We start from the raw sequence: 16,057 nt of genomic DNA on the forward strand, positions 1-16,057 counted from the left end.
GCTCATCTGATCAGTCCTGACTATGAAATGTCGTCCCAACAAGTACGAACGTCGTTTCTGTATGGCTAGAACATTCGCCATCAGCTCCCTCTCATAAATTGATTTGAGCCTTGCCCTGGCAGTCAGTACTCGACTGAAGTATGCCACTGGCCTTTGATTTTGCATGAGTACCACTCCAAGTCCATAGCTTGAGGCATCCATCTCCACTATAAAAGTCTGACTGAAATCTGGTATTGCTAGCACTGAAACAGTAGTCATGGTTTTTTTCAACTACTTGAAGGCTCTGGTCAATGCTCCCCCCCCCCTCAATTGAAAGCTATTCTTCTTTAACTGTTCTGTTAGTGGTTCGGCAATCGAGCTGTACCCCTTTATAAACTTCCTGTAATACCTTGTGAGGCCCAAAAAGCCTCTAAGTTCTTTCAGCGTCTTAGGTATAGGTCACCTCAGCATCGCCTCAATCTTGCTTTGATCAGCTGGCATCCATTCTTGAGACACAACATGTCCTAAATACTCCACTTTGGATTGTGCAAAAGAGCATTTTTTTTCATGTTGGTGAATAGTTGGTGTTCCCTCAAAGTTGCCAAAATGATCTTTAGATTATCCAAGTGCTCCTCGTATGTCTTGCTGTAAATCACAATATCATCAAAAAATACCAACAAGAACCAAAAGAGGTACGGCTGGAAAATCTTATTCATAAGAAACTGGAAGGTGGCTAGAGCATCGATGAGGCCGAAAGGCATCACTAAGAACTCGTAATGTCCCTCATGTGTCCGAAAAGCAATCTTGTGCACATCTTATGCTCTCATCCTGGTCTGATGGTAGCCCAACTTCAAATAATCTTGGTAAAGGTCACTGCTCCATACAACTCGTCCAATAGCTCATCCATCACATGAATAAGAAACTTATCCAGAACGATTTCATTATTCAGGGCCCGATAAACCACACAAAATCTTCAGCTCTCATCTTTCTTCTTCACCAATAGTATCGGGCTCGAGAATAGACTCATGCTTGGCCGGATGATCATTGCTTCCAACATCTCTCGAATCAGCTTTTTTATCCCATCCTTCTGAATTTGAGGGTGTCAATAAGGTCTTACATTGATGGGTGTAGCTCAGTCCCTCATGATAATGGCATGCTCTTACTCCCTTGAGGGTGGTAATCCATGAGAGGCTTAAAATATATCTCCGAACTAGTGCAGTAGTGGCTGGACTAGCAATGGTACCTCCTTTACTTCGTTCTCCTAAATCCCTTCCATGCTCTAAAGCTCCACTAAGTATCCTCCTCCCGAGCCTTATATAGCTTTCACCATGATCTTGAGAGATATCATGGTCCTGAACAAACTAGAATCCCCCCTAATGATCATCTTCCACCTTCCACTTGGATTTCAATTGTCAAGGCCCTCCAATTTATCCTAGTTTCCCCAAAGTCTGCAGTCATCTCATCCCCAATATCACATAAGTGCTTCCTAACCCCAATGGAAGAAAATCCTCACTTACATGTACCCCCTATAGTGTTAGTAGTAGCCCCTATAGATGCTCGTACTCCTTTCCATCTTCCATGTTCCCATCATCACCTCATAACATCCCGTGTCTACTAGTGTAGCCCCTGTGGGTTGCCCCACTATCTATCAGCACTACCACAGCCTTTCTCTCTATATTCTTTCTTACTTTCATGGTGTGGTTTAGAGTTAGCCCCACCATTGAGTTCAATGAAACCTCAGCTACGTCCAGGTGTAGACCACTTCCTCTCCTTCACCCTCCCCTTTAGCTTCATTGTCATCACATACGGAGAGCACCTGAAGTGTCTGGTCCTTACACCTATGCCATGGGGTAAACTTATCATCACACATAAAACACAATCTCTTTGACCACTTTTCCTGCAACTTTGTTTCAATCAAACGCTTGAAATTTTCTCCCGATCATGCTCTAATTCCTCGATCTTTAGGTGGTTCTTTCTGGGTTGGTACAGATGGCTCTTTTGGTGCCAGAAAAGTGGTCGTCGTTCGGTATGTAGCTCATGGCCGACTGCTTTAACTTCCCTTCTCCATAGGCCACTTATCTTCCACCAGTTGGGCTAGCTCCATAGTCTCCCCTAGCCCTCTCGGTCTCAACACCCTCACTGCATCTCTAATCTCTTGTCACAACCCCTTCATGAAGTTTCTCTCTAACACCATTTCTAACAGCCTTCCCACATGACTAGAAAGGAACTCGAGCTTCTCCCGATACTCCATCATGGTCCCTTCCTACACAAGAGCGAAGAACTACTCATAGAAGTCTCCTTCCAGACTGGTTCGAAAATGTTCTAATAAACAATCCTTGAACCCCCATGATTTGATCGAAGCCCTTATGTCCCTCCATTGATACCACATCAAAGCTTTTCCTTCCAAACATAGAGCGACTGTCGTGAGCCTCTCTTCATCTGTTAGCTCGTTCACTGCAAAATATCTCACCATCTTATATATTCACCCATGTGCATCTTCCCTTTCGAACATAGGAAAATTTAGCTTCCTTACCCACGGGTCTCCCCAATTCCCTCTTCCTTCTTTGGCTCCCCCCATGTAAAGGTTATGATAATCTCTCCCATGTACCCTCTCATATAGTTCCCTTTCATCAACTTCAGCCCTCCTGAATTCTTCATCCCCATACCTCCACATGCCATAACCTCCCACAATTCCTCTCCTAGGCGATGGTTCAAAAGATTGCCTCCTTTCCTCTTCCCATAGATCTCGACATCATGATCATCCTCCCGGTTGCCGAAATTTGCATTTCCTCCTATCAACACTCTTTCCTCTGATGTTGTCGGCTGAACTTGAAGATCCAACGCCTTCTTCATCATCCCTTCTAAGTTGGAAAACTTTTCCTCCATTCATAAAGTTCTATCTTCAAATGCCGATTTGAGTTGGTAAACTTCTCCTTTAAGACGCTCTTCCAAAGAATCAACTTTCTTCATCGCCATAGGTCCCAAATCACGCTTTGATACCAATTTGATATGACTTGAACACAAAAAATAGAAGATCTTTCACTAAAACAACACCAAAAGATGGTAAACAGTAATTCAACACCCTAAAATCAAAGAAGACAGCAAATACAATGCACTGATACAAGAAAACAATGAGACAATCCTTAGAAACAGAGAACAACAACACTACAACTCAACAACGAAAAGAAAGATAACTTTAATTTACTCTTCGAGAGGTAGATCAACTCTCCCACACAAGAATCTCCTTCAAACCTACTATGGAAAGCAATAGTCCCCCCCCCCCCAAACCTACTCTGGAAAGCAATAGTTCCACAATGCACCGATACAAGAAAACAATGAGAAAATCCTTAGAAACAGAGAACAACAATACTACAACTCAACAACAAAAAGAAAGATAACTTTAATTTACTCTTCGAGAATAGATCAGCTCTCCCACACAAGAATCTCATTCAAACCTACTATGGAAAGCAATAGTCCCCCCCCCCCCCGACACGCCCCCCCCCCCCCCTCTTTCATAGCACTGCTCCCTCCTAAGTTTTACCCTCCTTTGGTAGGTAATTAATGTTGACTTGGGCACCACATTTGGCTTCCTCATGCTACCGCCCACTTGGTGTTTCCCCATATTTGGCTTCCCCATGCTGTAGCCCACTTGGTTGTTTCCTATGTTGGCCCTCTTTACTTGCTCCGCCTCCTCAAGTGCCCCGATAGGACCCACTGGCTTATCAGTATGGCAAAGCCACATTCGGAAGTCATGGGTGTTGTGTCTGTGAGCTGCCCGTTAAGCCCTGATTGTGCATTATTCTTTAGTAAAAAAATTGGGATACTTGGTAACACTAAGAGGCACCAAACTGGGATTACAGGTAATAGTGGATGGATATGCTTGTGAGCATTTCCGAGTTAGCATTCCAATGAACAAGTTATATTGGATGTCATGGTGGTTGTGTCACGCGTAGCTTATAAAATCTATATATATTATACATCCGCTCAACCTTTTGAGACAGTTGGCTGCACCAAGTTGTCCAAAGCTAACATCACACAAAACTGTGGTGATGCTCAAGCTGTTTTGATAAGTGTAAGTGCTCAAGTATTTATGGCCTAATCACCTTGTGTAATGCAATAAGCTTCTTTAATTGGATTCAAAAGGGTTCAAAGTCACCATCAAAAAGGAATATCTGTTGAAGTACATGCTTGCATTGAAGAACATGGCAAGCAAATAACGTCCATGATTTCTTAAAAATCACTCTCAAGCTTTGATGATTATCCAATGAAATATATGATCATATTAGGTTCTGCTAAGTTTAATTTTTCTTTACAAGCCCTTATGATTTCCCTTATTTTTTCAAGATTATTTTTTTGTGAAAATTGTTCTTCATAAGCTCAACCATGCTCCCTTTCCAAATCCAAAATTTCTGTCTGACCAAGCCGAAGATGCCATTGAAAGTTAGTTATTTGAACTTTCTGTTTTGATCAAACTAACCCTTATAACAACTAGGCACATTCTGGCCAAGCTCATCACCAACTTCACATGTCTAATATGGTCCATAAACTCAGGCAAGCTTATCCCAGTTATAATTCTACGGTTACAATTGAATAGAAAATGTGGCTTGTGGATTTCAATGACAAATAAAATTCTATAAACCAGAAGTGTTATAAAAACTTATCTTTTAATCCCTGTGAAGGTGCTTGCTAACCAAAAGCAAACCCATAGGAAGCTTCTATTGGCTTGGAATCAGAAGCGAGCATTAAGCAATTGGAACCTAAGTTTATCCTTATTACAATTGAATAGTCAAACAAAAGTGCATTAAATAGTAAAATGTGCTAAAACATAATTCATATATGAGAGCATCCTAAATGATATTAGGATGAAACCTTCAACAGACTCATCTTACAAACTTAGACTATAGGATCAGTATGCTTGTATTTGGAACCAGTCATATAGGTTATCTTGTTGATCCTTGGGAAGTAGAAGAATTGACCCAAACCCTGGTTTGAACATTAACAGAGGGAAGCGAAAGAGATATTTTTCCTCTCATTTTAGCCACCAATCATCCTCATTAGCCCTCTATAATAGCTTGCATATGTATGGGCTCGAGTAATTTAGGTGAAGCAAAAAAGAATCATAAGCTTCACCCTTGCAAAAATCTCATGCTTCAAAATATTCAGTCTTACTGTCTCAACGCTTCTCTATTCTTGAAGAGGTGATCTAGAGTCGAAAAGAACTCATCCATTGATGTGTAAAAATATTACATCATTCTATACTTAAAATTCATTTGATTTTAATTTTGACTTTATTGAGAGATATATTAAACTCGACAAACCTGTAGGCTGTTGGTTTTGTGTAACTGGAATGCTATCTAAAAGTAAATGCATGTAAGATAAATGTGGTCAATTGGGGTGCATTTACTTAAGATTTTTGAAGGAACTAGCTAACTTCAATCAAACGCTATAAAATTAATTCTGTGTGCAAATTCTTTACAGGAACTTTGCACTCAACTAAACAGGCAATATGTCAGTTGCTTTATTAATAATAAGTTATTAATCTCTCTCTCTCTATCTATCTATCTATATATTTCGACATCAAATGGTTTATGTAAAGACTCAAAATTTCATTAAATTATGTAAATTTCAATGATGAAATACACATAAGTTGGGAAGACTATAAAATACCATTATTAAATAAAAAGAGATAACCCGGCACTAATTGGTTCCAGCAAACCGACTCCTCATCAGTTGTATAGTGCATGGTTTAAAATTGCGCAATATGAGGCTCGCCTCGAGGCCCGCCTTTGCGCAATTCTAGTAAAAAGCGCCTCGATGCTTACGCCTTGAGTTTTTTTTATGAGACTTGCTCCTCAACTTGGTTGAGGCCCGCCTCGCCTCACTAGCATGAGGCTTACGCCTCACGCTATATATATATATTAACACTTACATAAATCTTGAAGTAAATGTCCGACATTGGACTCTATAGGAGAGGAGTAAGGGGAGAGAGCAGTTCACCATAATGATGATTCAAATGAAGAAACCCCTTAGTGATGACAGTGCTGATGACTTATGAGTTCTTATGTGATATGTCATTGCTATTTATTTTTGGAAATTGGAGTTATATGTTAATGAAAAGAATACTGGGATTTGGGAAAGATAGAATTTTGAGTTGAACTATATTTCATGTTGTCTTATTATTGAGATATTTTGATTTCACTTCATATCTTATGTTTTTTTATGTTTTATATTATTCACTCATTAGTATATAAAAAATTTATCATTTTATGTTAACGCAATCTTTTGATTTTGAGGCTTACGCCTCAAAACGTCTTAAGGCTTACGCCTCGCCTCACGAATGAAAAACGCCTCAATACCCGAATACGCAATTTTAAACATTGGTATAGTGAAATAAAGAAGAAGAGGAATCGAGCAAAGAAACATAGAGAAAGCATGGTTGCGAGGGACTGAAGTGAGAGATAGAGAGTGAGGCGGAGAGAGAGCAAGTTGTTGAGGGAAAGTAAGCAATGGAGAGAGAGAGAGAGAGCTTGAGAACGAGACAAAATATGAGAAAATATTGGACGGGCGAGCATTAGCAAGAGAGGAAGAACAAAAAAAAGGTGCCCTCTTTAGAGAAGGGGCTCAAGTGAACCTACTTGTGGTTGCGAGAGAAGATAAAGGCATTTGACCCTCAAAGAAATCGAGCGAGCAATTGATTGATGGATACCGCACGAGTCAAACAAGACAGGGGTTTTGATTACTCTCAAAATCTAGATTTTATTAAGAAACCATAGGTTTAAGTTTTAATGACTTACAAAAATTTAGTAAGGATATTTTGCATGAAAAGAAGAAAAGCAAATCAACATAAAATTTGCATATTCAAAATTTAAAATAGTACCAAATACAACTTTGTCTAAATGAAAATAATTTAATTGTTTAATTAGGAATATAATTTAAAAATGTGAGTTTTAATTGAAACTAATTTTGATGCAAAGAGCATGTCTTAATATTATAGAAATAATTAAGAAAAAAAAATATACAATGTTGTAATTTAAATAAAAAATTAAAAAAGAGCAAAGTAAAGAAATTTGAATGAAATAAAAAAAGATTATTAAACATTAAATTAAATATTAAATTTAAATGAATAAGTAATAATATAGGGGAATGCATTAAATACAAATTGATATATTTAAATGGAAGAAATACATAATTAAAAAAGAAAGATGACAAAAATTCTAAATCATATAGTTTAGATAAAATAAATCGATAACTCATATAATTAAGCAGGAATTTAATTGTCAAATCTAAAGATTAGTAATTTAATAATAATATCATTTTAAGAAATCAGGATTCAAGAGATGAGGGTTCACATCTATGATGCATGGACACTTTCCTCAAAGAAGCATGCAGTGTATGACAAATATTGGACATGATACATCCGACACGTGTCACCCATGTCAAAGACATACAACAACAACTACAAAAACACCTATATTTAGAGTAGTTGCTGAAGAAGCACATCAACTTCTGTGGCTAAAAATCAAACATGGATGAATCAAACACATGGACGTGGAATAGACACTTCATAAAAATGAAAAAAAAAATAATAATAACGAGTGCATTGACTCACACTCCATATGCCTCAACAACAAGTCATTTCATGATCTATTCATCAAAGGACTTTGCAATCCTACATTAAAAAATTGGAAATGATATATCTCCACTAACTAATTTGAGGGAAGTGTTGAAAAATGCCCCAAAAAAGGAAGATCTGCTAGGCACAAAAAGGATCATGTGACAACAATATGCAGTTTTAGATTATTAGCAAGCAATTACAACACTAACAAAGGGTCCAACAGTTGGCCACAAAAGTAGATGAAAATAGGGAATTAATGCTCATGAGATATAGCAAGGAAAAGAGAAAATAGAAGGGAAAACAAAGGAAAAACTCATCCCACAGAGTGGCATAGAGAAGGAAATCTAGCAGGTTCTGACAACATGGAAATTGGGTATGAATTCTTAGGGAATGTTTTCTAAACTTTCAAATTAATGTAATTATAATTTTCCCTAGAATTGCATAGATTCCAAACATGGTCTGGAAGGCACAATGAAAATTCCTTGAATGTATGATAAAATTCAAGCTTTAGACATTCTTTTTTTTTCAGTTTTTTGAAAAAGATTCCATTCATGTGGGGGTTGACAGTTTACTAATAGAAAATTGGAACTGCATTCCATTAAGAGTCTCATTGATGCCTTGAAAATGATGTTCATTATGATGTAAATCATAATCTTGTTGTGTTATCGATGACAATTATGGGGATAAAGTTGATCTCTCATACCACATGAAAGAAAGACACATAAAAAAAGTTTGACAGAAAGGTTAAAATGGTTCATGGACTACTTATAGAAGGGCGTTTAAATCTTATATTGTCTTATGAGTTCGATTTAGAACATTTACTCAACAAATCTGATCCATTTAATCCAAAATAGTATCTTGACTACTCAATTTTGATCCAAAATAATCTAACATGGGACAATTTTGAAACATATTAGAGAAGTAATTGGACTAAATTGACAAATAACAATATTTCCCATTGTAACTAAAATAAAGACTAAATATAAACAAAGAAAAGAAACATAATTATAGTTCAACTAACATTCAGGTTTGTCCTACATCAAAGAGATGCACTAGATTTAATGTTTCATATGATAATTGTTATAAGGGCGTTAGACATGTAACAAAAAATTAAAAAGATTAAAATCTTAGTACATTTAAAATAGAAGGTAAAGGTTTCAGGAAGATCATAAGATATAATGAGGAATTAAAGATGATAGAGAAAGACAACTAAAGGAAGAAATGCATCATGCAAAATAGGAAATTTGGAAGGAAGAAGATGATCTATCTAAGCAATCATTGGATTATGGACGCATATATCAATGTCCCATATTTCATATTTAAATAACTTTCTAGCTAGGAGAGAGAAGAGCATGACCGCACATCCACACACCCCTACCTTGATTATGAAGTAGAGGATATTCATGCAAACTGTAGGACTTAATCATAAATTACAAAATAGGAGTTATCATTTATGTTATGCTATGTAAATTACTTAAGGAATTAAAAAGTAGTTTAAAAAACACAATTCATTATTTTTTGTCTAACTAATGAATACATATGTTACACGACCCACAAAAAAGAATAATTGAGAACTGTCAGTGGCTAATCACAACTTGTTGACAATTTGACATTTCTTCCTCCATTTCCTTTCCTTCCTATCACTTTCACAATTTCTTTTCTAAAAGCATAATTTTATAACCAACTAATAATATAAGTAATACATGAGGAAATTATAAAGAATTGCAAAAAAAAAAAATTAAAAACACAAAACAAAATTAAAGATAACATGATAACATAGAATGAAAAGTCCTTCGATAGAAAAAGAAAAACAACATGAACACTCATTTTCAATGCCTAGTTTGAAGCCTGATGAATCTTGGAAAGTGATAAAAGATTTTTTTTTTTTCTAATTCCTACCTCTCCTGGCAAATAAGATTGGAAACATAGTCCAAAAACTTTAACGATAATTTCATTATATTATTTAAATAGCGTTAGTTATGCTCCTTGGAATACATACAAAGGCCATATCATTCCATTTTGGGCGGTAGGTCAACTACCTACCATGTCAATCGCTGATTTCTCCTAATAATTTGTTATTCAACCATCAGATAATTTACAACAAGAAAACATTCCATTTGGTATGTTTTGTATCCTAATAAACTAGGCATCTTATTATCATCTAATAGATCGTTTAATATGAGTTGAGAAACATAGATATTTGAATCTGCGAATGGTTAAAAGATTGTCAATGTCACTTAAGCATTGCAACATTGCCCATAGCACCAATAAAGATACGAAGATGTAAAAGTACAATAATCGACAAGCAACAGTAATTCTGAGGGAAAAACTCACAGATTGCGATTTAACAACCACCACTTTGCCAGGTGAAAGAAAATGGTGTGCGGACTGCGACTGCATTACTGCCTCTGATATATGATCCCTGTATGCTTCTGCTTGTACAGCCATCTCAAAGTACTCCTCAATAGCAGGCTCACCCTTGATACATCTGATATTCAGAAAGAAATTTCATACATATATGCATATATATACACACACACAAGAACGTGTTTTCATGTGCTTAGAAATGCAATAAAACAAATATGCAGATACAGATATAAATTCATACAGAAAGAGTGGCAAAAATATGTACCAAACTTGTCCGACCACAAATCATTGGTATAAGGATAATAATGAATCCATGATTATGATCATATGCATGCAAAAAAGTAAATAGAGAAAGGTAGGCATGCAGGTCCACATACAATTATCCATACATAGCTAAATGTGCTTATAAGCATATTGATAAACAAGTGAATGCACACAAATACATGTTTACATGGACAGACAAGCATGCATGCTTGTCAAGCATACATTCATTCATTGACTCGCATGCATGCATGCTAGCATCTATAATTAGTAAAAAAAGTATACATGTTATATTGCATTCAATTGTATATTTGTATGTATATGAAAATGAATGATAAAAAAATCATGATTTAAAATCATAATTTTAGTTGAAGTAATGTTTTTTAAAATCTTGGTCCTATTATATAAGAGCATAGAGAGATGTTAACAATTACGCAGCTACATAACCAAAGCACATAAACATAATCAATAACCTTATCCTAGATTCCTTGTGGTTGGACTTATGAATCTTATCTCATTCACTTTTACTATTAGAATTGTGTTAAGTCTCTTGCATAATTTCTAGAAATGTTATTTTTTGTTAGTCTCTTAGCTTCATAATTCTTACTGCAATAATTCTACAAATTTGACTTACTGGTACATCTGACTATCCTCTAGTTTACTTTCAAGTAGCTTATTTTCAAATAGTGCTACTTCTACAATCCCTCTAATATAATCATTTCTCACTCAATCCCTTCTACTTTTTAGCACATCTATATTATCATTTTCATTTGTTGTCCAACACTTAAACCATATAGCATACATTTCCAATCACAGTTTTAAAAACAAATTAACAATAGTTATCTGTGATATTCTTTTACAATTTTACTACATCTACACTACTATATAAGTGTGACTTGTGATTTTTCCCATAAGTAATCCTGATCATATATTTATAAACTTAAAATTAATCTCCAACATTGATTTTAGATGTTTCATATTCCCTTACATTTGGGTTCGAGAAGTTTCACTTGGTTAAATAGTTGAATGGTTTGTTTAAAAAAAAAAATTTAAACACTTCACAGTTAACCCTTTGATTTCTTCAGTCGAGTCTTAAACACTTCACCCTTCGGAGCGTTTCACTTTCCAGCAGCCGGTTCTATGTAAAGCGTTTCATTTTCAGTAGCCGAAAGATTTCTAAAATTAAAAACTATTCCTATTTCCTACATATGAGGCGCTTTTCGTGCGAATACAACAGCCATGGTCCAACAGTCCTCCCTCTTACGTGAGCTCGAAGTTGGTCTCCATTCTCCGAATTTTTGCTGGCGGGAAAGGTCTATATTTGCACATCTTTACTTCCTCATTTGTAATCGAGTAGCGATAAGATCTCGTCCAAGAGTTGTTCCTTTCAAACTAGGATTCATCTGTACATCGACATCTGTTATTACCACTTGGAAATTGCTTCCCGTTCTTCTACTGAATAAATCAAGCTGATTTATGTAACTTGATGTTTATTATTTTTATAGTTTATAGCATACACATATTGCTTTTTAAATAAAAAAATTGTAACTGGGTTTTTTTTTAAAAAAAAATTATGGGGATATTTTGCATTAGACTTCTTTTTCTGCTATTTTGTTAGTTTTTTTTGGATTATTGTGATGGTGGATGAATATTGGTGCACCGAGGATTGCGAAGTTGGTTTTTAGACGAATTGTAATGGAAATTTATGAAGTTTATTTTGTTTTCTTCTGCAACTTCATTTTTGAAAGGTTTTTGAAATTTGTGATCTGTTTACGGTTGCTTACTGAATCAATAAACTTTTTCCCTTCTAGATTATTTAGATTATTTCCATTTTATTTACGTTTTCTCATTGAATTCCTAATATTGCAAAAAGGTTTACTCTAATTGGTGTCCAGAATCTTGCTGCTTATTATTTTAATAGCTGTTGATGTCAATTTTTCCACAACTCCTGTACCCATTTAGTTTTTTTCTTATTTTGATTATTGTCGTCGTGCAAGGTTTGTGGAAATAAACAATAAAAAAAGAGGCCCATTGTTTCTTCTTTTTGTTATATTTTGTGCTTACATCTGTGAGGTGCCATGTCTTTTAATAGAGGTGAGGATGCAGACAAGGGTGATATGGCCAATGTGATGGACGATGAAATGTTTTCTTATTCTATCTTTTATAGAAATTTGTTTAAGTTGGAAACCATCAACAATATTCCCCTACATTTGGAAATCAATCGCTAATGTTTTTTATTTTCTTTTCATCTTCTATAGTATGCTAAATCTATAATGAAACAGCTTCCAAAGTTGTATGAAAAATTACGTTATTCATTAAAATTTTTGGCTTCATTTGGTTATAGTTTTTATCTGCTTTCCCTTTCCAAACATTTTATGTATTATAATTTTGATTTGTGCTGGGAACTTGTGAAAAGCTCTATACCATCTGCATGACAATAGTGTTGACTTTATTTCAGAGTGTTAAATAGTAATTCCAGGTTATGAATAAGTGCAAAATTTGTCCTAAACATACATGTCATGACATTTATATTTGATGTTAATTCCTATGTGAGGTTTATATATATATATATATTAGCATTCATCTGTTGATGTTATTGATATATTCTTTGTTTAGAAGAAGAAAACTTCTATCTATTTCTTTAGAAGTAATTATATGTATTGAAAGCCATCACCATTCATTATAATTCATTTGAGGTTTATTATTATTTTTATTAATTGATTGTGTTTGACATGAACAGAATAATCTTGGAAACCATGAAGGAAACAAATATCTATTTTAAAAAGTGAATAAGTGATTATATCTATTTTTTGTTGTTAACAGGCATCATTTTGCATTTGTGGTCAACTGTTACTTTAGTATGTTGATTGGATTATGAGGCATGATTGACTCGATTCTTTTCTATTTAATGAGGCAGTTGCTTGCATTGTTTGGTTGTATTTTCTAAGGGTTTATGGTTTCTAATCTACATGATTATTTGGTGGTTGTACTGAATTATGTTTATTTCTTAAAGGTAATTTTGGAGAAGGTCGAGAGAAGTGATATAACAAACATTGACAAGAAGAAGTACTTGTTGTACTGACTAAAGTTTATTTTTATTGGGAATAATCTTCTCCACCAATCAAATCCTTTCACTGTTTTTTATTTTAATTCACACATCAATTATTTACAAAATTGTAGAAATGTTGTGTAGCATAGTACAACATGCAGATATTCTTATGGAAACAAAAGTTGTTAAATGGCATGATTGTTCTATCCATAATCTTGTACAACTATAACAGAAGACCGTAGATATTTTCTATTTGCATGTCCTTAAATATGTTATATGTTGTTAGCTTCTACTCAGTTTATCAAATACCACAAAATTGAGGTTTATCCTCTCTTGGGAATGTATAAATTCAAATCTAGCAATGCTTTTTCCTTTTTTTTTTTCTTGTGATGCATCAAACCATTCATATCAGTCAAACTCCCTTGCTAAAATCCTTGTAATTCTATTGGAATAGGTTAAAGCCTCCAATATGTATCTATGATAATTATTCTCATTGTATTGGTTAGTTTCTAATTTGAAATTAAAAAAATTGTGTTAGGATATCATGATGGAATTTGCATGAGGATTAGTTTTCCCACTGTTAGATTTACGATGATATATGAGGAACCCTTGGATAGAATTAATATCTCCATAAATCCAACCCATCCTAATTATTTTTTTCTTTGAAATAGGATAATTTAACCAAACAATATTGCTTATTGGATATGTAGATATTTGGTTCCGGCAGACCTGATAGTAGGCTAGTTTGTTTACGTCATTCGTAAAAGAATCAAACTGAGTGCAAAGAAGGCCATTTTTATATTTGTCAATAATGTGCTTCCACCAACAGGTTTTTGTCTTCTTTTATCAAAAAATTGAAGTTTGTTTTAGCAGAAATGTATCAATGTCTTTTTGTTTTCTTTTGTTTTTTGTGACCTTTCCAGATATTGTTATGCCAAAATATACGAAGAAAAGAAAGACGAAAATGGATTTCTCTATCACGTACAACGGAGAGAATACATTTGATCTCCTCAATTCCAACATTAATCAGATAGATTACAGTAGAAGTTCAAAATTCATTTATGATGTTTTGTTGTCTTGCCACAATTAATAAGTTGTACAGTTTGGTTTATGCAAATAATTGAATGGGATCGCCTGTTTGGATGTTGATATAGTAGTGCTTGGGTTTCACAAAATGGTTTCATATATTCTTTTTTTGATAGATAATATCATTGATATACCATGTCTTAACTTAATTTTAAATTTTATGATATCATTTTTTATTTTTAAAATTTTTATTAACACGCACCATCTGCACGCATTTTTACTAGTAGTTTATAAGAGGCAATTTTTTTTTTTAATTACTCAACTTAAACTCTAGAAGTTATGTCCACATTTATTAACATTCTTTTGTATTATAGAAAAAGTTACTTAAACCTAGCACATAAAAATTTCAGTTGATCTTCCAATCATGTTGATTAAAAATAAAAAATTATTCAATCGCTAAAATTATACATCTTGTAGCCAACTTTTAAAAAGTCTAAACTATCTTATCTTTATAAAGTTCTCCATTTTACCAACTTTTGACCTGCTTTGGAAAGGTCTAAACTATCACGAGAGAGCGGGAAGCATGAAAGATAGATTGAGATTGGGAGTGGGAGAAGATGATCAAGCTCAAAGTTGATGATAGGCAAGGTAAGAGTTTTTATTTTGAATGATTTTTTTTTTAAGATTTTATTTATTTTATTAAAAATTGGCAAATCCTACATTTTATTTTATTTTTACAATTAATAATTTACTTTAAGGCATTTTAAAGACAAAGAATAAAGGCTTCCAAAATAATTTGTTCAAGTTTCATGCAGAGAATAAATTTAATGAAGCTCATATGATGAGGACATCGATCCAAGGTTCAAACATGTGTATCGCCGGAAGCATTGCAGATCGATGGCCACGATTCAGAGCTTATATTTCTAGTTGTTTATGCATTTTATTTTTATGTTTTCCTATTGTACCCTTATGTTGAGTTGAGTCATGTTGGGGCCCTGAGGGCAATTTAGTCTTTATTTCTTCTTGTATGCTTGAGACCTATATATATGGGTCTTTTCTCTTGTAATAGCTAATGAATATTTGAATGAAAAAAATTTGGTTTTGTTCTACTTCTTCTTGCATGAGAGCTTGAGAAGAGAGAGAGCTCAAGGGGAGCAAATCGGAAGGCCCACCAGTCGTTGGAAGAGTCCGCGGCTCGTGGTTATTTTATTTTATCACCTCGTTCGTGTTTTCCTCCAACCCTTTCCCCTCCACCACAAGAAAAGCCAACCAAAACCTTGTTGCTGCCGCCCCCTTGGAAGCCCGCCGCCGGCCACTCCCACGGCCCCGGCCGGCCACCTTGCCGGCGATCTTCCCCACACATCCAATCCCCCCTTCCGCAAGTTTCAAATTTCAAATTCTTTCCTAATTTGGAAATCCAATTTAGGAAAGTTGTTATGATGAACTCCAATTTCAAATTCAAATAAATTGGATTCTTCATAACTTAATTCCACGTCATCACCTCGAATTGGAAACCCCTTCCTTTTGATTTCTCTCTCTTTTCCTCTTAGCATGCCGCCGGCCCCTTGGTGGGAATTAATCCCATTAATTGCTACTTAACTCCCCTTCCCCCAAATTTGAAATCAAATTGTTTTCAAATTAATTTCCCACCCTTTCTATTCAAAATCCTGAAATTAATTTCAGGTTTTGAGTTTAAAACCTCCCTCCCTCCTCTAATGAAACCGCCGGCCCCATATATGGCTCCCATCCATTAAACCCCC

At 34.8% G+C, this 16,057-nt stretch overlaps 1 protein-coding gene across 1 annotated transcript in view; it reads right to left on the reverse strand.

Annotated features, from left to right (window-relative positions):
* Window positions 1-16,057, reverse strand: part of LOC110113274 (DExH-box ATP-dependent RNA helicase DExH11) — a gene marked incomplete at its 5' end in the record, with an annotated part of 74,109 nt that overhangs the window by 25,813 nt on the left and 32,239 nt on the right. Inside the window, 1 exon segment of the mRNA XM_028698015.1 lies at window positions 9,929-10,082. Coding sequence (XP_028553848.1) covers window positions 9,929-10,082 — 154 coding nt within the window.

The sequence above is a fragment of the Dendrobium catenatum genome, unplaced genomic scaffold (assembly GCF_001605985.2).
Source record: "Dendrobium catenatum unplaced genomic scaffold, ASM160598v2 fragScaff_scaffold_1028, whole genome shotgun sequence".
NCBI lineage: Eukaryota > Viridiplantae > Streptophyta > Magnoliopsida > Asparagales > Orchidaceae > Dendrobium > Dendrobium catenatum.